At 40.8% G+C, this 26,729-nt stretch overlaps 1 protein-coding gene across 3 annotated transcripts in view; it reads left to right on the top strand.

Annotated features, from left to right (window-relative positions):
- LOC121922770 (oncostatin-M-specific receptor subunit beta-like) overlaps positions 1-26,729 on the top strand; it is a 51,971-nt gene extending 25,242 nt beyond the window's left edge. For all 3 annotated transcript variants that reach the window (XM_042452558.1, XM_042452557.1, XM_042452559.1), the window contains 15 exons: positions 1,312-1,459; positions 3,770-4,039; positions 6,733-6,874; positions 9,751-9,905; positions 10,537-10,706; positions 11,490-11,652; positions 12,522-12,598; positions 13,748-13,967; positions 15,273-15,458; positions 16,331-16,432; positions 18,522-18,692; positions 21,350-21,517; positions 23,877-23,961; positions 24,526-24,595; positions 24,900-26,729. In XM_042452558.1, the coding sequence (XP_042308492.1) occupies positions 1,312-1,459; positions 3,770-4,039; positions 6,733-6,874; positions 9,751-9,905; positions 10,537-10,706; positions 11,490-11,652; positions 12,522-12,598; positions 13,748-13,967; positions 15,273-15,458; positions 16,331-16,432; positions 18,522-18,692; positions 21,350-21,517; positions 23,877-23,961; positions 24,526-24,595; positions 24,900-25,340 (2,568 nt within the window). In that variant the 3' untranslated portion in view covers positions 25,341-26,729. The remainder of the gene's footprint in view (positions 1-1,311; positions 1,460-3,769; positions 4,040-6,732; positions 6,875-9,750; positions 9,906-10,536; positions 10,707-11,489; positions 11,653-12,521; positions 12,599-13,747; positions 13,968-15,272; positions 15,459-16,330; positions 16,433-18,521; positions 18,693-21,349; positions 21,518-23,876; positions 23,962-24,525; positions 24,596-24,899) is intronic.

Below are 26,729 nucleotides of genomic sequence, written 5' to 3'. Positions count from 1 at the left end.
GGCACACAATAACACTTAGGAGCAAAACAATTGAATGAAAACCCTAGGGGAAAAGGTTCTCAGTCTTTGTTCAGGTTGAAAGCCAACATACTTAATTCAGACTGAGAATCAGCATACTTAACTGGAATGCATAGCAAGTCAATATTATTAATTTTTTGTCCTGAGTGCAATGGTATGAAATTCCTCATAACTTTTTACAGTGGTACCCCGGGATACGAATTACCCAGCTTACGAATTTTTCGGGATACGAAAAAATCCCATAGGGATTTATTGTTTCGGCTTACGAAGGTTTTTTCGGGTTACGAAAAAACCTCGGCGCTGTTTTCAATGGAGCCGCGGCGGAGCCGCGGCTTTTTTTCCATTAGCGCCTATGGCAATTCAGGTTACGAAGGTTTTTCGGGTTACGAAATTAGCCGCGGAACGAATTAATTTCGTAACCCGAGGGAGCACTGTATTCCCTGTATGCTTTCACCACTGTTTTTTAAAGTCAAGATGTTTCTCATTGGTATAATGCTTAGATGCAGGATAAATTCAGACTTTCTCCCCCTGCATATGGTTGGCATTAACCAGAGTTTAGAACCTAAACCATGGTTTGCATCATACTTTGAAAGAGTTAATATTTGGCTTATTGTTGTGTGCCTTGAAGTTGTTTTTGACTTATGGTAAGCTTAAGCTGAACCTGCTGTGGAGTTTTCTTGGCAAAATTTGTTCAGAAGGGGTTTGCGTTTACTTTCCTCTGAAACTGACAGAGTGTGACTTGCCTACCCAGTGGGTTTTCATGGCCAGGTGGGAATTTGAACTCTGTTCTCCATAGTTGCTCCAATGCTCAAACCACTACACCCTGTTGGCTCAAACCACTACATCATGCTGTAATCCAATATTTGAATTACAGTAGCCCTAAGTCAGCTTGATCACATGGCCAGTGTCCATATAACTTTGAATCAGTTTCAATGTCCAAAGGAAAACTGTGATTGAGAGATGTTTGTCTGCTTTCAATTCCATCTTCCGTGGCCCCATTCACACTACAAAATAATCTGGTTTCAAAACTGAGTTATTTCCCTGTACTTCAGACTTGTGCTGATTCTACTCAGTGCAGAGTGCGGGGGGGGGGGGGGGGGCAAAAGCCCATTTAAACTGGTGTATTCGGCACCAGATCCCTTAGTGATTCTTTTTTTTAGAACTGAGATGATCTGCATCTCCAATTGTGTGAGTAAGCTATCGGATTGATTTGGACCGCACAGCCACAGTTCAGGAAATGGAGGAGCCTATCATTTTTTCCCCAGTTGTCTTATTTTTCTTTTGTATGTTTAGGAGAATTATACAACAAAACTCAATAAATCAAATCGACCTCTGAACTGGACCTGGACTTCTCATGTGCCATTGGAGTGTATGCCTCATGGAGTAAGAATCCGAAGTATGGTAGAGTTTTCTAATTGGACTGCATGGGAGATAAAAGATGGTAAATCGTAAATCGTAGAATCATAGAGTTTGAAGAGACCCAAGGTGTCTCCCATAGAAAGTTGTTTTAAAAACCTTAACAATAAAAATAATTAAAATAATTAAAAATCCACACATTGAATAATATAAAACATTTTAAAGATATAAAAGTTAAAAAATAAATAAGACTTACATCCCATGTAGTACTCCTGTGCTTACCCATTAAAAACCTGCTTAAACAAAATACAGTAATCTTTATCTGCTAGCAGTGACTCAAGTCTCAAGTCTTTATATTCCAATCTCAAGTGGAGTGTCAAATGCTTGCCAGGTGCTTTCAAGTTGAGTCTTAAATTGAGTCTCCAATCTGGGAGCCAATTTTTAGCAGGAAAAAAGGAGATGGGGTGCATTTCTTGGGGGTGAAGAACAACAAGCGCATTTGGCAGTGGGCTTGGGGAAGGGCTGGAGGTCTGCTTGGCAGCCTGACCCCGCTGCACAGCAGAGCAGCCTTCTAAAGCTTTTCAAAAGTTTTAGAAGGATCCTTCAGTCTCAAGCTCACTGCCAGACACATTTGTTGTTCCCCTCCAAGAAACGTGCCCTTGCTCTGGGGGTGGGTCTTGTCTGCTACTCAAAGTGAATGATGGCACCAAGTCAGTCACTAAAAACATTCCAGTTGCAAGTCCATGTGTTATTTATTGCCAAGTTGAGTCAGGGTCAAGTCACTGAACTGACTTAGTCCAACTTGCATCTGAGTCAATTGACTTGAGTCTACATCACTGCCTGCTGGCAAATGGAAACACTCTGTGATGCCAACTCTCTTCTCCCCACTTCAGCTCTCTCTTTGAAATCTAGCTTTTGCATGAAGCCTTTGTCAAAGCCTTCCAGTTCCAAAAAATGAAGCTGAAAATAAATGCATTTGGTTTCCCTATATACACTTGCATTGCAATATTTCCTTCCCATACTGTATGAATGCTAACTCCCAGGGGGAGTGACTTTGGCTGTTGTGCCCTGTAAAGCAGCATGGCACTGTAAAAATAATTGTGAAGCACTTTGATCACAATGACAGTGAGATTGATATTCTTCATGCCAGGAGTAGGGAGACTGCATTCCTCCAGGTCTTATATTTCTGATCTCATCTTCCCCAACCATTGGAGTTTATCAAACAGGAGGAATTTCTCTTAAATTCGAACAAAAAGAAAGTGGGGCCAGAACGCATTCACTTAAAGTCACTAGTTTAGCGCAATTATGTGAATGCGCATTGCGTTCAAACTGGCTTCCCATTGCCCGAAAATAGCATGTCATTGCCCGAATTTGCATGTGGCAGTCTATCACGCAATAACGTGAAACCACATGATTGCGTTTGGACTGACTTCCCATTACTCGAATTTGTGTGTAGTGGGTTATCACGCAATAACGTTAAACCCCATGATTGCGTTCAGATTGCCATTGGATTATACTTCCAATTTTCCTTGTCTGATAAATTCCATTGTGTGTACCACTGGTAGTTGGGATTCCAACAGCATCTAGAAAGACATGGGTTTGCTAGCTCTGCCTTACATCTAGTGAAGCCATTGTTGAAATGGTTTCCATAGTCTTTCACAAATATCTTTCTGGTTGTTACTACCATTTTAAACCAAATTAAGCAGAACAGGGAAGATTTATTATCAACCCCGACTCATCTTTATCATTTTTCTTAATTATTGTTAATTAGCAGTTGCATGGATGTGCTTTGACAGTTGGCTAGTAGCATCTAAGCAGGGGTTTTTTTTTTTAAAAAAATCTTCCTGATGCAAATACTGTGCCTTTCTTGACTGAATCAATGGCATCTGAGGTGTATAGGTGCAATGTGGACCAGAGAAATGACAAAGAATGCCACTTGGAACTTTTCAGAAGAGCATCTCTGGAGGCCTGACCAGCATGTGTTGGCAGGAGTACAGACGAAACTAATCGGCGTAACTCTATTATATCTTAAATGAAGGCATGAAGTTAATTTCTCTTCTCTGTGCCCACCTCCAGATAAGTGACAGAGGGCTTTAACAGATTACAGAAGACAACAGTCAGTGAAATAGGAATAACTTTTCCAAATAATACTGACTTGTCTTTTCCCATAGTAGTAGTAAAGGTTATAGCTGGATCTTTACTACTACTACTACTACTGCTGCTGCTACCTAATACACAAAATGTTTCAGAAAGCAGTCCACAAATCTTATGCACATTTATCTTCTGCCCCTGAAATGTCTGACTTTCCTCCCTATGAGCAAATTCTGAAGAGCTCTTTGTGGAATTTAATAGCCAACCAGGAAAACTGAATATTTTTCTTGATATCTTTGTTCAGGCATGGACTTCCTGGATAATGGAAGGAGTTACATCTTCCCGGCATTCAAAGTTGTTGAAAAGGGTTCCAGTGTTACGTTTTGCTGCATTGCAAAAAAGAATGAGCTTTTATATGGATATCAATTTGATCGGAAATTATGTAAAGTTACAAAACAAAGAAGAATAACATTTACAGAAACAGATGTTCCAGTTTCAGTGTTTGGTGGCATCACTGTGCAATGTGCTTTTGTTAACCAAAGTGACAATAAAGGGACTAGTCTCTATGTGACCAGTAAGTAGAACATTTTCAATGTTATTGTTGAACAACATCAATGTCAGTAAGGAATGGGGTGGGGAAATCTTAAGTTTTACTTTTTCCTCCATTTAGGTTTTTTTAAAAAAAAATCTCAGATTCTGTATGTCCTAAATACAAGATTTGCAAACTTGGCAAATCCTTGAAAGCAAATTAAAATAAAAATTTCCACCCCCTTCCACTTTATATTGGCCAAACTCAGTGAGTACAGGTGTGTCGTTGCTTACCATATAGGGGTTAAAAATGAGAACCCTTTCATTAAAAAGAGATAGTAGCCTTAATTTACCATCAGAAAGATAGTTGAAGTCAAACCCTGACTTGGCCTTGATTGACAAATCAGTCAATTTTGCTTTTTGTCTGTTTACATTTTTTAAACATGAAGTTCTGTTCATTCTGAATGTGAAGAAATGTGAAAATGTTTATAAGGAAACAAACTAAATTGACAGTCTAATGCATTTCTGTCAGTGACCCTTGAGATGCTACTGGACACTTAATTGTCATTGGCCACAGACAGTGTTTAGAGATGATGGGAATTATAATCTACTATCTGGAGGAACACAGGTTGCCCACCCCTCTGCTGATTATTTTGCTGAGAACAGTTTTTAATCCTACAGGTGAATTAATGATTATTACAGTTATGCTAATGTAAATTATTGGAAGAGGATCATATCATATAGGTCTGTCTCCCTTCATTTCTTCTGTCTGCACTTTCCGATCTGATAGATACCCCCTCCTTTTTTCCATCCCAATTTAGGGGGATGCTGGGTAAGGTGATAATCACTAGATTATATTTAGTAGTAGCCCCACCACCAATTACAGAAGTCTCATCCATAAGTTACATCTTTTATTTAGCTTGCAATTTCAAATGAAGACAGGTTTACTCACTAGGATGTTTTATTAACCATGGAAATGTTTTGAGAAGTCTCTGATGTTTTAATTATCAGTAATGCCATTTGATTCTTTAAAACTATTCAATAACTGAATTTAAAAAAAAACTTTGATTTTATCGGCTGCAGGCAAAATGAAAAGAATCAGTACCATCTCAATTCAATTCTGCCCACTGTTTGTTTTTCAAATGTATTATATTATCTGTTTTCTGTAGTCCACATTCATATTTTTAAAGTTTGATTTCCATGAGATTCTGTGTGGTTTGAGGGGTAGAGTATTGGACTTGGACCAGGGAGGCCAATGGGTTTAAATCATGAGCAACTCCCTCCTTTTCTCCCTCTCTTTCTTTATCTGTCACATACCCACTCACTTATCCTGAACTTCACTGGGTTATTATGAGGATTAAAATGTGTTGTAAGAGGGGAACCATAGACGGAGTGCATTTCTGATCTTCTCATCCAATTTTCATCCAGGAAAGCTGTGAGGAGAAGGCATTTTTGGAGTGCATGGATTCTTTCTCTGAAAAGTGACAGTAGTTAAGCCCACTTAACAGCATTTATGATCCGTAAAGCTCTTGCACTTCTTTTCCTGGTTGTGTATGAATATATTGACCAGAGCACTGAACATGGATATTAATATTCATAAAATCAAAGTTGGAAGAGCCCTCAAGGGCTGAACCATCTGCCATGCACTCCCGACTGATGGCCATCCAGCCCTGCTGAAAAAGCTCCAAAAAATAAGACACCACTACACTGTGAGGCACTGTATTCCACTCTCAAGCAGCTCTTGCTTTCAGAAAGTTCTTCCTAATGTTAAGGTGGAATCTATTTTCCTATAGTTTCAATTCATTCCTCCTGGTCCTGTTTTCTGGAGCTGCAGACCTCTTAACTCTCTCCTCTCCAGGCTAAATATACCCAGCACCTAAGTTGCCCCTCATTGGACAGGTCTTTCATACCATATACCATTTTGGTCACTCTCTCCTGGACACACATCAACTTTTCAATATCCATCTGTACTTAGCTGGACTCTTGCTCTCTGCATGACCCATCGGTTTCTCTCTTGACTTTCAGAATATGGGGAGGAGGCAGCTGTGACTCCCACAAATCTCAGTTGCCACTGATTTTCCACCTCTGGAAAGCTTCCTTTACAAAAATGGTGGCAATGTGTAGACAGTGATGACTTCCCTTTTATAATGTGTGTGGGGCAACTACAGCATGGTTTGGGATCAGTTTTCATCTCTCCTCCTCAGCAGGCTACACTCCTGCATTTTCAGTTGATCTTCTGCCCAAAATATGACCTGATTTTCATTTCCTACATTTTCAACTGTTTTTAGATTTGGGGAAATCTGTGGGGCATGGAGCTTAGCATAAGGTAAAGGGACACATTTTTTTTGCTGTGTTGAGATTAACTCCTGTTATGCAGGCACAATCTATGCATTCAGAGGGATGACGCTGAATGTGAGTCATCATTCCCAGGCTCACACAGTATATATACACCCAACTTTTTCCAGGCAAAGCATTCTCTGAAGATGCCAGCCACAAATGCTGGCAAAATGTCAGGAAGAAACTTTTCTGGAACATGGCCACATAGCCCAAAAAACCCACAAAAAAACTGAGAAAAACTGAGATTGAGAGAAATAAACAGTAACTCACAACCATTTAATTTGATCAGGATCTTTCCATTCACGTTCTGCTGAGCAGCTGTACAAGGTTTACTTATATGAAAAGTGGTTGTAAAGATGCATTAGAAGAATGAAGCATTGTAATGTAGACTTGTTTTAACAGGCAAGCCTGATGAACCCAAAAACCTTCATTGTGAAACGGAAGACATGACTGAGTTAAAGTGTACATGGGATCCAGGTCAAATAACAAATTATACTAACCTTGATCCGGCAAAATGTGCAGCAAATTTCACTTTGTCTGATGTGTAAGTATGCTTGAAAATTTTGAGATGTTACACATGCCCCAGATATGAGATATCCTGGGGAATTAAGAATGTATTTGCAAATGTTGTGGGTTACCTCTGGAAATATTCTAAAACAGTGAAGAGACTAATTGTAGAAGAGTGATCATATCAATTATTTACACATGGGACCTCAATGGAGAAAATTCCTTCAAGGCTCAGGGTATTTATTCTGTTGTATGGGGATTATATTCAGATTCACAATGGCCTAGAAAAGATGTCATACTGACTTTCCTAAAAAAGCTTTTTGCAAATCAGTAATGTGCAGGTGTGGCCCAAGACTTTTGGGATCTGAGCCAAAGAATAAGAAGCACTCCCCACACCTCCATTTCATGTGCAAAAGGATGAATGGGATGTACAGTTGAACTTTCCTTCAACATCAGCATTGAGGTTAGGGTCCTCTGCCATATCTGTGGGTGGAATGCCAGTTTAGAGGTGTAAAATAGGTTGTGTTGCACATGCTGCTCTCCTCAAAAATAAAAAAAATGAGGGACTACCATTACTGTTCCACAGTATCTGCCATCTGTCAGACTTTGCTTAAAGGGAGAGTTTGACCTGGAAGTTTATCAATTGAAAAATGCATATTCCTTCCTCCTTCTGTCTCTGACACAAATCTGTCTCTCTATTTGTTGTTTGTTTTAATTGTGATGTAGTGTTACATCTGCTCTGTGTTAATCTTAGGAGTTTACCACGCTAGCGAGATCCCGTGGGAAACGGGAGTTAAACACAATTTAAAGTGCATTTGAATTTAAACAAAATTAGCAAATTCGGGGAGTTTATCAAACTAGGGGGCTGCCCGAGTGAAATAACGTGAAGTTAATCTGAACACAAAGAGAAAAACGGCAGGTTTTTATATTCAGATTGTTTCGAAAGTAAAAAGCTGTCTAGTTTTCTCTGCTTTGCGTTCGCATTAACTTTGCGTTATTTCACGTTAACTGTGATGTTGTGTGATAAACTTGGGGTATTTCTGGGTTTTCTTTGCTTTATATCTCATTTAACTCCTGTTTTCCCACAGGATATCATTGTGTGATAAACTCCAAAATCTTGAACCTCTTAAATTCAACCAAACATGTTTGTTAACAGCCAAGGCAACAACAATTCAAGAAGTAAAAGAAAATTTTGTTGAATACATTGATAGTTAATATATACCAATGATGGCGAACCTATGCCGTGCGTGCCGGAAGTGGCACTTGACACCATTCCCTTAGGCACGGGGCGAGAGAGAAGGTGGAAGAGGCATGCGTGTGCCCTTTCCTCCTCCTCCCTGCCTTTTTCTGGCCGCCAGCTGTCTCTCCGAGACAGCTGGAAAATGGCGCTCAGGAGAAGGAGCCAGAGGAGTGCGCCTCTGGCTCCTCCTCACAGCCTTTTCCCAGGGGCCTTCAGCTGCCTCTCTGAGACAGCAAGAGGCTGGGGAAAGGGCGGGGAGAGGAGGAGTGATCGGGGGGTGCCAGTTGCTACTCTCTAGGGACCTTTGCTGGCCTTCAACTATCTCGGGAGAGACAGCTGAAGGCAGGAAAAGGTCCGTGGAGAAGAAGGGAGGGGTGTGCCCAGCCCCCTTCTTCCTCACTTACCCTTTCTGCCCTCCAAGTGTCCCCAGAGGGGAACTTGGAGAGCAGGCAAGGTCCATGGGGAGAAAGGCAGGGGGCTTGCCCAGTCACCTTCCTCCCCACTTACCCAGTCTACCTTTCAATTGTCCCAAACAGGGCACTTGGAGGGAAGGCAAGGTCCTTGGGGAGGAAGGCAGGGGTGTGCCCATTCTTCCCCTTTTGCCTTTCCTCACCCCCAAAGGGCTCCAGAGACCCCTTTGGGTTGAAGAAAGGTCCGGGAAGAGGAGGACTGGGGCCATGCCCATGGCTCCGTCCTCTCATGGGCCTTTGCTGACCCCCAGCTGTTTCTGGGAGACAGCTGGGTGCCAGGAAAACAGCAGGGGGGAGCTCCACCCATGGGTGGTGGAAGCCATGCCCCCTGGACTGGAAGTCCCGCCCCAGCACGCAGCCCCATCCCGAGGGGGCAGAAGCTCCGCCCCCTGGCACGCGAACCTGAAAAGGCTCACGATCACTGATATATACCAATGATCACTTATATCAGCAACAGTTCTTGACATAGAGTGCTTAGCTGCAAGGTGAAGAGTTCACCTTTAACTTCTCTGCAGCTGATGGCAACCTGGCATGATTTGCCTGAATGGTTCATATACCAACTTTTTCAACCTGTGCAAATAACACATTCACCATTTAACCACAGTTAATGTTAACGGGACATGGTGTCTCAGTGGTTAAATTACTAACTCTGATGATTGCAAGATCTGCAGTTCAAGGCCCAAGTGCTCCTTGGTGGGGTGAGCTCCCATCACTAGTCTCAGCTTCTGCCAACCTAGCCTGTGAAAGTGCAAGTAGATGAATAGGTACCAGTTTGGTGGCAAGATAACAGTGTTCTGAGCAGTCATGCTGGCCACATGATCACAGATTCATCTTTGAGAACACTGGCTCTTCTAGTAACGTAGATGAGCACTGCCTCCTACAGTCAGACATGACTTGACAACATTGTCAAGGGAAAACCTTTACTTTTTTAATCTTAACCAGGATTCTTGTCTTTACCAGTGTTTCAAATTAATTTCAAATCAATCTTTGAAGTGGTGAAGGAGAAACTTGGTTAATATTCATGATTTACAGTGCAGCAGTAAATCATGAAAAAGGGAAGAAGGAGAGCAAGTTGGGAATATGAACTTTAGAAGCTTAATTTCTGTTTTCCCTTTTGTTTAGATTAAAATCCTCTCTAACAATCTAATTCATACTAACACAAAAAAACCCTGTTTTTTTTCTTCCATTTTCTCCACCATAAAGGTCTAATGGACAAACATACTACAGTTGCACAGATAAATGCATATCAAGTAAATTCAAGATGACTGGTGAGCAAATGAGATATCATTTACGGCTGACAACACAAAATTGCCTTGGACAGGAACAGACAGATGTTGCAGTTGATGTATTGCACAGGAGTAAGTGTTTATATTCAGCATCATTGTTTTCAATTGTTTTTATACTGTACATTGTTTTCATTGGTCTTTACACGGTCAACAATATTTTAGAAGCTTCTGCACAGGGAAAATGTGGAACAAAAACTTTAGTAATATCCTGAACTCTCTGAGGGATGCAACATAAAGTGAGTTGCTGCCATCTCTGTTCTATCCTGAAAAGGGAATTCCAGAGAAAATATAAGACATCACAAGACCTCAGTGAAGATTTCCCTTTTTATTATTCTTTTTATTTACAGGTGATTACTGATTGATGGTCTTTTTGTTAGAAAAGGAAACAAAGGAAAGGAAAAGGAAAAAAGAAACAGAGCCTAGAAGTAATCAGCTCAAAAACCTTGTTTCTCATAACTATTTCTCTTCCTCAGTAACAAAACTATATATTACAATCATAACCTCATGAGGGGTAATTTCACTATTTTTTCAGTGGTCACCAGTGTTTTAAAAGATATATGGAAAAGCAGTATAAAAAGTTATTCAGCAAAGAACTCTAGAAAGAAAGCTCACTTTCCAGTCCATCTTATATTTCATTGGGTATTGACCATTTTTTCTTTCCAAGGTATTTGACCTGTGCTTTTATTTCTTCTTTTCAAATAAGTTCACCTTGCACCTCCTGTTAATCTCTCTGCCTGTTATCAAAATGCAACTGCCATCCAGTTATGCTGGCATATAAAATTTATAAGGAAACCATTTATAAAGGAAGTACCTGGACTGCTATGCCAAGTTACTCATATGAATAGCTTTTATCCTGGTGCAGAAGAAAAAGTGGTGAGTAGATCTATTATTAGCATCAAGACATGTGTACTTTTCCTGATTCCTTTTGAGTTTCATAAAGGTAGCCAGTAATCACGAAAGGTATTGGTTTGACTTCAGCTGCCTAGGATCCTGGAAATATCTATTATGTTATACAGTACCTCTGTGGTATGCAGCTTTGATGTGTTTAGGGAGTTCAGCATTGGTTCCTAGCTCCTGCCTGGAAACACTGGGAAATATCCCAAAATTACAATTTTTAAAGCAAAAGTAAAGGCCAGATGTAACCAGATGTCCAATTCTGGTTTTGATTTTGGCAGGCTTGGTGGGCAAAAAACATTTAAAACTTGACGTGGGGAAGGTTTGTTACTGTGGGTAAATTTATCTTTGTTTTATTTTATTTATTTAAAATAAATACATTATTATTAATTTTGAATTACTACTACTACTACTACCACTGCTAATGTATTATATAATTGCCTGTTATCACCTTCATTTTAAAAATAGTAATACAGTCATCCCTTCCTCTCTGCAGGGGTTCCATTCCATTCCAGACACACACATACACATGGATGCCAAAAACCATGGGAGCTCAAGTCCCATCAGTTTTAATGGGGGTGGCTGTGTGTCTGTGTGCAGTGGCATGGCTGTGTGCATGCTCTGCCATTGGAGGAAATGGGGTGGGGGCCATCTGCAGATGCTCAAATCTGTGGATCGCAAGCCCACAGTTGGAGCAGGCAGGATGTAGTAAGTAGCAACAACCCATCCATTCATAATAACACTTTCATTTATGTTTTGCAGAATGTTACATTTTGGTCCCTTACAGAGTCACATCCCCACATTAACCTGGAAGAGTTGCAGCCTTATACCAAGTACACTTTCAAAGTACGCTGTGCTGCTGGTGATGATTTCTTTTGGAAATGGAGTACATGGAGTGAAACAACCATCCAAACAAATGAATCAGGTGAGAATACTGTGCTTCTGGAAAGAAGTTTGCAATTCTTAGGCTTGCAGTTCTTTTCTGCTTCTATGCAGACAAGGAATTGGGAATCTCTGACCCACAAGATCTCAAAAACCTGGCCATGACACTTTCTCTGAAACATCTTTTTTGTGCTTTGGCCATGTCCATTTTCCATTCTTTATTTACCTTCAGTGACATATTACAAAACAAGGCATGCTAAAAGCAAGATGCGCATGTGAGAATAATCACAAGTCATACAGCAGATGGTACAGCATTGAATCGTGCCATAGTAAGAGCTTTTCTGTACTTAAGAATCATTAAATTAACAAGATAATTGGGACAGGTGCAAATATCAACTATGCTGCTTTCTTAGTTTAACTAGAAATGATGAGGTTCTGCCATGTGATAAGGTTCCTCCATTCCAATCTGAATGGGCGGTTCACTTCATCCCATCACTACATTGATGTATCTAGAATGCTGCTGCTGCAGCAGCAGTATTTTGGGAAGGCAGAGCACTAGCAAACATAGTTCTCTGGAACTTCTAAATCTACTGGAGTGCAAGTCTATAGAATGAAATAAATACCAGTCACTAGTCCCCTGTATCAGGTACAGGCCTAAATCCTGTTGCAAATCCTAATCGAAGTAAGCTGATTTAATCAATTGTAACTTGGTAAGACAACAAAGTCAACAAGAGCCAGTGTGGCATAGTGGTTTGAGTATTGGATGATGACTCTGAAGACCAGGGTTTGATCTTGTGGAGGGCATTCCCACTACATTTAGTATTTTCCTGAATCCCCTAGGGGCCAAAACAAATTTCTGCGAATTTTTGCTTCATCCCCATAATATGTTTTTTTACATCCCTTATTTTGCAGCTCCGTCGGGGCAGCTGGATATTTGGAGAGAGATTAGCCCAGGTTTAGGGGAACGTAACATTACTGTATTCTGGAAGGTAGGTCTGTTTCTTCAATCAATGCAGAGGGATTATATTAAAGTGTCAGCCCCCAAACTGCAAGGGTAGTTTTTGCCGGTTATGGGATTTTTAAATAGCACACATTACAAATTGTATCTTCATTAAGGTTTGTGTGAAGAACCAAAGAAGTTGCAAGTGTATTCTTGAGCTGATTCAGCTGAAGCATCAGAATAAGATTTAAAGACCATTTGTTTTTTGGGGGCAACTCTTGACACCATTAATACTTCTGAACTTCAGTCTATATCCTCCAATGACATACTTGTTAGTTTTTCTGTGGTGGAGGTGATGCAGTATTGCACCTGGCTGATGAGAGAGGTAGGGTACCATTCTCAATAGTTGAAAACTACTCCAGTGAGGAAGGAAGTGAACAGAGGTTCTATAACCCTGGCATCTGCCCCCTCCAAAAGCAGCCTCTAATTATCTCAGCACTGACTCTACTAACCTGTAAACACAGTTCAAGATTAGCTAGCCAGGAGAAGTCCAAATAGGAATATTTCCTCCTTACCCTAAATCAACTTTGGAATTTTTTTTTGGTTTGGTTGTTGATTTTACTTACTCTTCACTGCCTAGTCAAGGTTACAATATTGTGTGTGTCCAGGTGCCACGACAGCAGAGTTTGTGGGATTCTTGGAACTGTAGTCCAGAAGAGAAACTTTTCATAGATATGCCAGTTATATTGTAGTATATTGTATTGTATTTATGGTTTACATAGGTTCCGTTTTGATTCCAAAATCAGACAGGGGTAGATAAGTGTGGGTATTATGTACCACAGCATCTTCCTATGCACCTTATTTCCAAGTTGAGTTTTTGTGTCAAAGAAGAGGTACTCCTCTAAAGATAGAAACTTTATTTTCATTTTTCCAAGCCATTGTTCAAGAAAATCCTTGTTACTGATGGCTGTCTGGTCTCTTGCCAGTTGGCATCTTCAGCTGTTGTAAGATGAAAAATGAAAATAAATTTGGCTTCTTCTTGTAAAGACTGTGAGTAAAATCAGTGATATATATATATATATATATATACACACACACACACACACACACACACATCTTACTAAATGCTGAGAAAAAGCAACTTCATATTTTTAAACAATGGAATTGACTTTGAGAAGTGTTGTTTTCCTCCTCATAGGCTTTACCGGGCTTTCAAGCTAATGGAATAATCAAAATATATGAGATTTGCTGGGAAAATTTAGAGGAATCTAATGCGTCCAGTCACTGTAATTCAACTGCATTAAATAATTACACAATTACCCTTGGTAGCCAGTCTTACAAAATTAGTGTCTCAGCAAGAAACTCTGCAAATGCATCAATTCCTTCTGTGATTATCATCGCAGCAACTGGAAACAATGGTTTGTATATTTATACATAATGCTTCAAAGAAGAGCTCAACCCTGAAATAATGTTAAATCTGCCTGTTTTTCTCCCCGTAGACTTCAATATTTCATGTGCACCGAGTTCTCCTCATACATTAAGTCCATTTCTGCATCTGCATGACTATGTAATCTCTGCAAATTACCATATACATATAATTTTCTGATTGGCTAAATATTTTCAATTTCACCCTGAGTATGTCACTTTGCATGGTGCATGGAGAATAATAAATGACAGTAAAATGTTCTCCACTCCTATGCCTGTGCGTATTGGTATAATTTTCTTGTCAGATAAACCAGCTTGGAACAGTCACTTTTTTTGTAATATAGCTCCCAGAATCTCTCATCCAACATGGCCACTGAACATGTTAGCTGGAAAGTAACTTTCCCATGGTCTGTGTTAAACAAACTGTTTTTCTGTTTTCACATTTAAACATAGGGACTGGTTTCATGGTTGCCTCATTAGTTATTTGAACCAACTGAAATGTGTGTTTGTCATCTTTCTGCTTTCCATGTTGTTATAGACTTTGTGCCATCAGGTGCAGATCTCCCAACATTATGTTTAGTCCATTGTCTGGGGGTAGAGCCTTTCCTCTCTTTCCCACTTCCTCCCCACATCCACAGTAGCAACCAGGAGGTTCATGTGTGCTGCTGCCTCTCCTCCAATAATGGATGCATGCCTGGGCATATTCTAGGTATCTTTGTGCACCAGGGTAGAAGGGGCAATCTTTGCTCTCAGTATAAAGCTTTCTCTTCCCCAGATGTATGACAGCAGGCAGAACATGCCCTGACATACCCCTGATGATTGACAGAGATGATACAATGTGTCCACAAACTCCTTTGCTGCTGTTATACGTCTGGGATGAAAGGCATACTACACAGAGGTTTACCCCCTTCTACAACACAGAATACCCCCTTCTACAACATGAAAAAATGCATCAGTATTACCAGGGGTTGTATATGTCACCAACAGGATTCTAGAGTTTGTTCCCTCATAAGAATGAAAGAATGTCTCTTTTGAGCTTTTCTGTAACAATGCTAGTGTTCATTCTGGTAGTGTTTCCTATTGTAGAGGATGGATCTGAATGGAGTAAGGGCTGGATGTAGTAGGATATCAAACATATTTTTCTATTACTTTGGTTTTAGTCTCATTTTTATCACCACTTTGCTGTGCCCAAAAAGCAGCAGCTGTTTCCATAAACATAAAAATAGTAAAAGAGTTCATAAAAGATATGTATTTTCACAGTGATCTAAATACTGTTGTGTACTTTTTTAAAAAAAAAGATACTTGGAATGGTTATGAAGAAAACACAACCAACAATACAGCAGATAGTATTTATATTTCCTGGAAGACTCAGAATACATTTGATGGCTATGTTATTGACTGGTGCAACTATCCCTTATCCCAGCCTTGTGGTTTTCAGTGGAGAAGGTTTGGGCAGAATGTCTCTAGCACTCTCATTACATCTGGTAAGCAGAATGTAACTTCATTGTTGTATTAATACTTTCTGTGGAGGCTATAATAGTAGTATCTCCAATACAGTATCTGTGTGGGTATACTGAGGGCCCAACAAGCTCCTAAGCCCTCTCATTAAAGATGGCTGACCCCTTCCTCCTCCTCCTCCCCATAGAAACATCTTTCCATGGATTTGCTTAGCGTGGGTGGTGAGAGATGCGTTCTTTGTCTGGGTGCTCCTCTTTAACTCTCTGTAATATATATAAATATACACTCATCCCTCCACATTTGCTGCAGTTAGGGGCACAGGACCCCTGTGAATGTGGAAAACCACAAAAAACAAAAACACTATGTTTTTACCTGAGATCTGAGACCTTTCGAGGAATCTCTGGGTTAGTGATGGCGAAACTATGGCATATGTGCTGCCTCTGGCGCATGGAGCTCGCTCTCTCTCTCTCTCTGCCAGCATGCATGCTGGCTGTTCCTCTTCCCCCTGCCTCCCATCCTTTTAACAATCTCTGGGGAGGCAGTTAAAGGTACAGGAGGGCAGGGAAAAAGAAGAGCTGGTGAACCCCTGTTCCTCCTCTCCCCCTGCCCTCTTGTGCCTTTAACAGGTTTCCCGAAGTTAATTAAAGGTGGGGGAAGGAGAGGAGCATGCCTGTTCCTTCCCCCAGCCCTGTGCCTTTAACTGGCTCCCAGATTCAGTTAAAGGCAAAGGAGGATGGGGTGGGGGAGAAGGATTTGCTTGCTTTTAACTGGCTCACAGAGCTATTTAAAGGGACAGGAGGGCAGAGGAAGGAGCAGAGGGGGTTTGCTTTTGCCATCCCTTGAGGCTGAGAGTTTATGATTACCTGTATATCTCTTGATATTTTTTTTTACATTCTAGATGACTTCAGTCCTGGAGTGAGATATACATTTGGGGTATATGGGCTGCAAGGTGGTAGAACTTACTCTCTGGAAAAGAAGGTTAAATATCTTAAAGAACAGGGTAAGTAATACAACACAATCTATAAATGACAGAATTCTGTGTTGAACCTTTTAGGTTTTGTGGGTTGGTTCTACATTTAAGTTAGCCATAATTTCAGCTCATAGTTTTCTTTGAGCTGAATTCACCTTTCCCAAGAAATGTTTTCCCAATTACCCTCTTATTATTACAACTCCCTCTTATTACTATCTGCTCTTAGAGGTCATAGAAATCTTAGAAGTTGTGCTGGGGGAAAATTGCAAACAGTGAAATCTTCAAGGAAATTGTTTTCCTTTCTAAGAATAACATTTTACTGTATGATTCATAAGCAAAAGATGTAGTATCATAGCTTTCCCCCATCTATTTAGTGGGAGATATTTTAGATGATGTCACTATACAGAAAAAATCCAGGATTGTTACAAGAAATCCTATACTTTGTATTTGTTGTCTTCAGAAAAAAGCAGATCTTTTAATATCTGTTTTTGTGTGAGGATTTGAAACTAATGTGACAATGTACAGTGGTACCCCGGGATACGAATGCGCCGCCTTATGAAATTTCCGGGTTACGAAAAAAATCCATTTAAAAAAACTGTTCCGGGTTACGAAGGTTTTTTCGGGTTACGAAAAAATTTTTGGTGCTTTTCGGCGCTATTTCACACGAAATCGCGGCTTTTCCCCATTAGCGCCTATGGGTTTTTCGGCTTGCGAAGTATTTCGGGTTACGAAAGCGGCGGCGGAACGAATTAATTTCGTAACCCGGGGTACCTCTGTACATGGGTTTTGTGTAGATGTTCCAACATAAATAACACTTTGTATTTACAACAAAGTTTGAAAAGTTACTTTGGTGGCTATGAGTGCCAGAAATCAAAACCTAATGGCATCACCCAGAATATTAGGTGGGCCTTCACATGCTCATCTTCCAATGTAATTTATGCCATACTATGTCATCATTGCCCATCAACCCTCTACATTGAGCAAACAGGCCAGTCCCCGCTCCAGAGAATAAATAGACATAAATCAGACATTAGGAATGGGAATACACAAAAACTGGTGGCAGAACATTTCAGTCTCCCTGGTCATTCCATCTCAGACCTCAGAACAGCAGTCCTTGAACAAAAGAACTACAAAGGTCAATTGGAAAGAGAAACAGCAGAATTGGAGTTCATCCACAAACTACAATCCCTCAGCAATGGACTGAAGAAAGATAACAGCTTTCTGGCTCACTCTCTCTCTGGCTTTGCTTCGTGAACAAAGATTCAGGAAGGACTCATCCTGCGCTTTGTACAAGCGTGTTGATGACTGGCTCACTACACACATTTCAACACTATCTGACGCCATCCTCATGGGGGCATCCTACATTTATCTATTCTCTTCACCACAGGCTAGTTCCATTGCTAAACTGGATTTGCCACTTCATCTCCCTGTACAAAGGCTAGTTCCCAATGCCTTTGTTCACAAACAACCATAGTTAAAACTGGACTAGCCACTTTATTTCCATACACAAAGGATTTGGAATTTCAATTGACATTCTCACATACCAATGGCATATATATGTCTGTCCCTTCCACTCCACCAAATGCATCTGAGGAAGTAGATTTACATCTATGAAAGTTCATGCCAATTTCTTTCTTTCAGTTAGTCTCAAAGGTGATACAAGATCTCTCAACATACTGATCATACAGCTTAAGCTTTGTGAGCTTCGCTGACACTTGGCTGGCAGTTTGGAGTTGCACAGCTGCTTTTGCTTTCTTTTGGCAGACAGGCCAAGAGAAGAAGTAGCAGATGAAATAATGTTTGTGTGTGTGTGTGTGGGGGGGGAGGCAAACACTTGAAGTTGTGTGGGGAAGACATGGGTCTGGGGAAGGAAGGGGAGGAGTATCTGGAGTCAATTCTTGGAAAAAGTCCTTTGCTTTGGAGTGGTTTCAGTAGTTCTCTAGATAATCAGTGAAGCTTTCTGAGAAACAGTTGGCCCAAATCCATGTTTTCCTCTTTGGAAATTGTCATGTTCACTTCCAGAGTGCAGTTTTTACAAGGAAAGCTAATCATGATGTCAAGGCTGAAGATTAGCTATCCAGGAAGCATGTAACAATTTTATCAACTTCCTTTCTTCCAGTGCTAGTTCATCAACCTGCCTTTAACATATCTGCAATCACTTCACGTTGGCTTACAATAAATTGGGAATCTTATCCTCAAAATTCCCACCCTGGTTTTATCAGAGGTTACAATGTGTATGTGAAAGTGGAACATGGAAAGTGCACATTGAAGGAATTTGAACAACTTCCAGGTAACCAGTTCTGGAAATCCAGAATAATGTATCTGTAAGTGGTACATGGAATTTATATGTCTTCTAAGAATGGGAGAAGCTGTAGTCATAAGCAGGAGAGAGTACCCATGGTTTTAGCACGTTGATTTGGGTAGGGCAGAAGCCTTTCTGCTTTTACAATTTTGAAAATTCCCAAATCCTGATAAAATCCAAATCCTTGATGACCTACTGCAAAGCATTCTGTATTCTACTACTGCATTCCAGTCGACCTTTGGCCTGCTTCTGGACTGGTATCTCATTTTTTTCTCCTCCTTGGTTGAAAAATACTTGTATTGCATTTCTTATTATGGTTTATATAATGCTGGAGTGCCACAGAAAACAAAGATATGTACTTGAACAGTCAACACTCTAGAAGTAATGGTACACCAGGGTTGGGAATGTCAAGACCTGGGGTGCCCCTGATTTTTTTGTCCAGCAGATCATTCCCTGCCCCTTCTTCCCAACATCATCATTTGGTGGTTTCCAATTTTTTGTTTGGAATATCTTAGATACACTGTCGTAGATAGGAAAAATACGTTTCATTTTGTTGTATTAGTTAGGCCCAGATGCTTAGCAGTTGAATGTGTTATCACTGAGAAATAAAAGTCATTGTCAAATGTCTATTTTGCGCTGCTAACCAATATTAGATGGATAAGAACAGGGAGAAGATTCAGAGGTAGATAATAAGCGGAAAGGTATGAGTTTGTAGAGGTGGGATCTGGATACAGTGCCATTCAGATTAGAAAAGACTTTGCTTTAAAATGAGGGTAGGCAACTGCAGCAAGCCCTGGAGCCAGCTTTCTTCTGGAACTCTTTAAGGGCCACACAGAGAGCTTAAAAAATGGAAAGTAATTTGAAGTCCTCTTATAACTTGGGATTCTACTATGTGTTTCCATAGGGTAGATTGACACTAGTGTAGTTAAGTGGTGGTTGTGCTACACCTCTCTTTTGAATACTGATGTTTTGGGAACTGATTGTGTATCTGCAAATGTGCCTGCTCTTTCTGCAATTTCAGTGAATCAAGTAATGGTACTGATGAACAGTTATGAACTAACCAAGAATGAGAAAGTGCCTGTGTAACAGTGACAGTTATGGAACACTGCTAATCAGCTGTGAACTGAATATGGATGTTATGCCATAGCCAAAAACATAAAATTGCATACATAAGTATGCCAGCTATGGTTCGGAAAAATGTGCATTTATTTAGACTAAACAGTTCAAGGTGCCCCTGCAATGTATTTTAAACTATTCTGGGCAGGCTACCAGAAGAGGCAATGAACCTCCTTCCCCCACCCTCCCCACTCTCTCTGCCAGGAAAAAGGGCAGTCTGGAGAGTCAAGGGTGTGTTACAGACCGCCCCTTTGGTGCAGCCTGTAACCGGCCCTTTCCCCGCTGTATCGGGGCCTCAGCTGCCACAACGGCAGCCTCTGAGGCCCCGATTCGCCGCTTTCCAGGCCGCGGGGAAGCGGCAAAAGGCTGCTTCCCCATGGCCTGGAAAGGGGTGTCCTTGGGGCTTCATGCCCCAAGGACACCCGATGGCGGCAGGGAGGAGGAGAAAGGGGCCGCTCGGCCCCCTTTTTCCCTTGCGTCCCTGGCGCAGCCATCCAAAGGCTGTGCCAGCAATGCAAACTGCAGAAAGAGCTCCATTTTGGAGCTCCTCACACCGCGGAAAGGGCGCTCTAGGCGCCCTCGCCTGGCGCGATGACGTCACCACCGCGCCGCCTCATTTGGAGGCGGTGCAGTGGTGATGTAGTCATGGCGGCGCCCATCTGTATAGGGCGCTGCCATTTTGTATGGACTGGGTCTGTACTAGTGTTAGGGGCGTCAAGAAGTGACGCCCCTTTCTAACCCTAGTACGCGTTCATCGCATACTAGGGTGCCCGTTTGTAACGGGCCAAGGGGCGCAAAAAGAGACTAGGAAACTACAATAGTCCCACGGGTGCATTTTGGCCAACTTTGGCGGGTTACACACCACCAAAAAATATGTATTCCATACGTATTAGGGTTAGGAAGGGGCAGTGCTTCCGCACCCCCTAACCCTAGTATTTATGGAATACGTACAATATGGCAGCGCCCCTTCCACATGGGGGCCACCATATTGACGTAACGGACGCTCTGCGTCCGCACGTGGTGCACCAGAAGTGACGCCGCGAGTGCGCCCTTTGGCACTTGCCGCACCTCTTCTGGGGCCCAAGAAGGAGCGCGATTTCCGCGCTCCTTCTCTGCAGCGTTCGGGAGTCGTGCCGTTTAAAGGCTGCATCTCCCGGATGCTGCAAGCAGCGGCAGAGCCAGACCGCCGCTTTTCAGTGGTCTATAACCCACCTATGGTTTTAAAAAGAGGAAGGGAGCCTTTGAGGTGTGGCTTAAGCAGGCTCAAGCTGTAATAGTGCATCAACAGCTTGTGTGGTATAATGGGTAGACATGTACTGAGATTTGGGGGAAGGGGTCTAAAGTAAAGTTTCCATTCAGCCATGTAGCCAGCTGATCACTGTCACACTCTTGATCTGATTTACTCAATAGGATAAAACTGTGGACTACTTGAGATGATAGGTGGAAACAAGACATATTAATTTAAATAATAAGAAATGAGGTAGTATATACCTTGCTTGCTGCCGTATCTTCCATTTTTTTAAATACAGGTAATCCGGCGATATGCAGGCACACAATTGAAGATCGGAATCAAAAGAAATACACTGTGAAATACCTGGAACCCAGCACAACTTACCTGCTTGCAGTTCAAGCTTACAGTGTGAATCCTGGCAACATCACCCATGACAAATTTAAACCAGTAACTACACAGTCTGAGAGTAAGTGATGAAACTTGCCTGTATTTTAATTGATTTGTATGTTAATGGCAAATTTTGCAAGGTTTTTATAGTCTCATAAAGGAACTCTGCCTTGTGAATTAATTCCGGCAGTTTGAATAAGCTGATGTGGGTTTTGGACATGCAAAAGTTGACTTATACTAAACCTTGGGAGTCTGGGGGTTATAGTCCAAAAAATTCAGTTTGATAAGAATAGTGTTATAAAATATTACTTTGAAAAGTAACATATTAGTTGTTATATGTTACTTTTTAAAACAATATGGGTATATTACTTATTATTTGTCCATTTCTATTAAATATTCCTTCTGCATTAAAGCTGTCAGCATGTGTTGTTTATTTCCTGGTTGTAAGACTAGCAATACTAGTTTGCTTGCTGTCATCCCTGCAAAAATGCTGTTTTTTGGTTTTTTTGGTAAGTAACACAAAAATTGGGGGTGGGGATGGAGTGAGAGAGGGGGGGGCTTTGTTTACACCAGGGACTCTCTTTACTCTTGGGGATGCTTGGAAGTCTTCCTCCCTTCTCATATAGTTGGAAGAATCCACCAAAAAGGAGGCTTTCAAGCAGTCTAGGAATCTCTAGGTCTTCCAGTGCAATTTTATGATCTACTTCTGGCGGAAGTGGAGTGCCAGCAGCCATTTTCAATAAGCTTCTTTGTAGAGAGACTGCAGTGGCAATTTTAACAGGATCTTGTCACCACTCCACTTCCACCAGAAGTAGGTCATAAAACACAAGTAATCAAATTCGCGAATGTTGAACCAGTGAAAGTGGAGGGCTGACTGTAATAAGTAATGAGTGGCTCAGGGGGAAAAGCAACAGTAGCGTTATTACTGACTGCAAAAAAAGTAATGTGCTATATTAATTTGGAAAGCGAAAAGTAATATAATTACATAATGTATTATATTACTCCAGTATATTATACAGTAAGAACTGAGAGCCAGCATGGCATAGTGGTTTGAGCGTTGGACTATATCTGTGGAGACCAGGGCTCGATTCCCAGTTTGGCCATGAAACCCACTGGGTGAACTTGAGCAAGTCACACTCTCTCAGCCTTGAGGAAGGCAATGGCAAACCTCCTCTGAACAAATCTTGCCAAGAACACCCCATGGGTTGCCATGGACTTGAAGGCACACAACAACAAAGATAAGAACTACCTTATACTGAATCAGAATGGGTCATGACTTGGAGAGACATAATCCTGTCCCTGCCCTAGATATGCCAGATGTAGGAAGTTATGACTTGTCAAAATATGGACCTTTTTTACTTCATTTGACAGTTGACAGTGGCATCTGCATGTGAGTGTGTTTTTACAAGTTGCCTTTTGACTTACGATAACCATATGAATTTCATAGGGTCTTCTTAAGCAAAGAAAATTCTTGAGGTGGTTTTGTCAGTTCCTTTGTCTGAAATATAGTCTACAGCAGGGGTAGGCAACCTTTTTGAGCCGGGGGCCGGGTTGCAGTCCCTCAGACAACTGGGGGGGGCCGAAGCCAAAAAATAAATAAGTTTAAAATTTTTTTTTAAAAAAATTAAATATATAAATAAACCAGGACAAATGTAGGACAAAATGTTCAAATGGAAGACACTTTTTTTTAAAAAAAATGGAGGACACGCAAAAAAATGTGCTGATTTTTTTAAAAATGTTAATATAAATGCATGTTTCTGAGGCTTCTATAGACAATTGCCCCCCAAAGGCCCCGGTGGTAATTGGCGGCAGGACCAGGGTGGGGCCAGTCCCAAGGCCTTGCCGGGCCGCATCCGGCCCGCGGGCCGCAGGTTGCCTACCCCTGGTCTACAGCATCTGGTCTTCTTTGGTGGTCTCCCATTCAAGTACTAACCAGAGCTAACGCTGCTTAGTTTTCAAGATTAGGTGAGATCTGGTGTCCTTAGGATATTTAGGCCAGCATCCATTGTTGGTGCTGATATGTTTTTCTGAAAGTAACTTGCTTTTTTCCCTGTGTTCCTATGGAACTGTACTCCTTATCAAGAAAAGAGCTCAAGATAATCTTCATGATTTTTTTTTTCATATTTTAGTCTCTGGCAAATATGTGCATTTTACAGAAAGGGTATAGCTATTTCATGAATAGGCATTCTTGGAAGTGCACAAGAGCAATCCACAAATCCTCTGGGTTGTTTTCTCATGCCAGAGGCAGAGTTCCCATTCTCTTTGAATATTACCTAGATATCTTTCTTCAAGTACTGAACATTAACCTAAAACAGTGTGAGAAAGTAGCCTTGTTTTCTATCATTTGAAATAGGGCTAAGGAGGGAAGGTCCTATTCATAAGACTACTGACAATCATAGGAAGAAATCTGAATAAATATATATTTTTCTCCCTTTTAGGAAATGGGATCTTGCCTCTCCTCCTGTCACTAGTAATTGTACCCTTACTACTAATAGTTGGTGTGTGTTCTTGGAAAAGTGACTGGTAAGTTTACAGGAGCAACACTATTTTGTACAAACCAATAATCATTTTTTTAAAAAAATATACAAACTTGGAGATCCCTTTGTTATATTAAGCCACCTTGATACGCTGCCTACTCAGTCCCATATCCAGGAGTCAGTTCATACACTGGCCAAGATCTTACGTGATCAAACATAGCATCAGAGTCTTGCTTGCAGAATTCTGCTTCCCCCTCATCACCTCCAGGACTCCCTGCTGCTCTATGATAAGCCCCCACCCCACCCCAATATAAAGTTGGCTTTATATTGTGGCCTGTTCTGAAGCTAGTAGCCATAGTTTGCTAGTTAAGTCAAAAACAGGGAATTCTAATTAATTCACAAAGCCTAGAAAAGTTACTTTCTTGATGACAAACTTCCAGAATCTCTCAGCCTGACTGTACAGACATCACAAGTGTTCAAATGCCATCATTTCTTTTAAATTGGAAAATTATTCTGTCATTTCATACCCTTCACTTTGTTATCAGTGTTGTGTTTTAACAAAAAAGTTAGTTTCTTTTTCATTTCTATTTCTTACTCTCTACTTTTCCAGTGTGCGGAATTGTTTGATCCCTGAAATCCCACATCCTTATGTGCACCCATTTATACCTCCATCTGGTGTGGTAAGATAAAATTATTATTTCCTTAAATGTCCTCTTTAATAGTTTTTCAGCCTAGATTAAGATGGGTGGCAGCTTTCATGGAAGGAATAGACAAGAAGATCAGCTGGATATTTGCACTGTGCTTTAGAAAATACAGGTTTTCTAGAATTCTGGCATTCATTGAAATTGTCATAGCATCTTGATGTTGCTAACAAAAAGCACAGAGATGACACTTTAACAAATATATTTTGAGTATTAAAGACTCTCTTGATTTTCATTTTATAAAGTCAGTTTTTAATTCAGTTGGTTTCTGTGTGCTCTACAGAAAAGCCCGGTATTGGCAGAAAAGAGTGAGATTACTCATGATCAATTAGTTGTGATGAAGAAGCCTGGAGTTGACAAGCAACCTGATTTGGGAAGGACACAGGGACTCAAGATCTACGTGAATCCAAACTACTGTCAGGATCTACAAGGGAAAGATGTAGCAAGCAAGAAACCTAACTCATTTTGGACAACCTACCAGCCACTCCAAGACTTTTTTACAAGCAAACCTACCAGCTCTCCGTTAGAAACAGTACAAGACAATTTAAATTATATTTCTCAAAACAAAGTGCCTTTCTGTGGGGTTAAACAAAACAACTCAGCTCGTTCTGTTGAATCTCTGCAACCGTCAAATTATAAACCCCAGTTGACTGCAGAATCTCCACCAAATTCCCCTCTATCTGATGAAAATGTACATTTAATTGCTGCATGCTCAGAAATATAGTAGATAAACCAGTTTTAGATAAATAGCAGACGTTCTGGACATAAATCAATCCATAGTCGATCAAATACTTGTATAAGTGGGAAAAGCAAGAAAAGGAATCATGATGTATGGCTTAACAAATCTTTTTGGTTTTTTTAGTGAACAGTTATTTAATTATTTGAAAAGAAACAACACTGTATCATGGTAGAATCTACCAATGTACTAGGCTAGAAAAGAGCCACACATTTATTTATTTCAAAAATGAGTTACCTTCCCACTCAGAAGATGCTTGTTCAGCAGGGGGTTCAAGATTAAAACAATTTCCAAAAGGATAGCCATTGCAGCCAAAAGAATAATGATTCTTATGACACCTGAAATGCTAACAAATATATTACGGTCAAAGGTTTTGTGTACCACAGTGCATGCCATTAGATATAGAAAGATTCACAGCAATTCAAAATTGCTACAATACAATAAAAGGGGCGAGGGGACAGTGCAGTGAGTGGGAAAAGTATCCAGAAAGACACAACCCTTTCATATCATTGTGTTACTTGATATGTGCTGATGGGTAGAAAGTATAGACACTTAAGTAAATTTCACGCAGCATAATCATCTTCTCTGTGCTATTGCATGAATGACTGCATACCTGAATGAATGTTTTCTACAACTTGGTAATTAAGCCCTCTGTAGATGAATCATGTGAGTTCTGTATTGTGAATCCCATTTTCTGGGAAGTACCAGCTTCTAGTAAAAAAAACACAAGGGGCTTGTTCCCACTATGATTTAAAGTGAATTGCTGATCGGTTTATATAACCATCATTCCCATTTGAAACAGGTTCCAATCCCATTTTGATCAATTTCTGTCGTGTGAAAGTGGGGCAAACACACAAAAACTAGTTTTTCCAGACACTAGTTTTCTAGTGATTCTTTTGGAAAGAATAGATTCCGGAGCATGTTCAATGGATCTGAATCACATCATTCTGGAGGGAAGGGACTAATGGCAGAGGGGTGTTTTGTCAAGGGTTAATAGCTGACAAGAAATGTTTAGATGTGTGGTGGCCATGAGCAATTAGCAACCAGAGGAGAAGCAGATGAGTTTTAGATGTGCAGCGTGGCAACACAGAGTGTACAAGGTCATTCTACTGCCAGCATGCAGGAAGCCTGTAAAGTAAACATGTGTCTGCCTGGACAAGGGGACAGTTTTCTGGGTGGCACAGGAAGCATGTAACAGCCATTAATGGAAGAGGCTGGGTTTTAGGACCGCATGGCATTTGGTCTATATAAACTCAGAAGCTTCCGGGAGTGGGTGTGGGTTGAGAGAGGACTGTTGGTTGTTAGTTTGTATCGAATAGTAAAAGTCGCGTTGGATAATTGGTTTGCACTTGTAAATAAAGATAAGCATTTTCGGGA

This window comes from Sceloporus undulatus, chromosome 2 (assembly GCF_019175285.1).
Source record: "Sceloporus undulatus isolate JIND9_A2432 ecotype Alabama chromosome 2, SceUnd_v1.1, whole genome shotgun sequence".
Lineage (NCBI taxonomy): Eukaryota > Metazoa > Chordata > Lepidosauria > Squamata > Phrynosomatidae > Sceloporus > Sceloporus undulatus.
The sequence above is the reverse complement of the archived record's forward strand: the minus strand, read 5'-3'. Positions and strand labels throughout refer to the sequence as shown.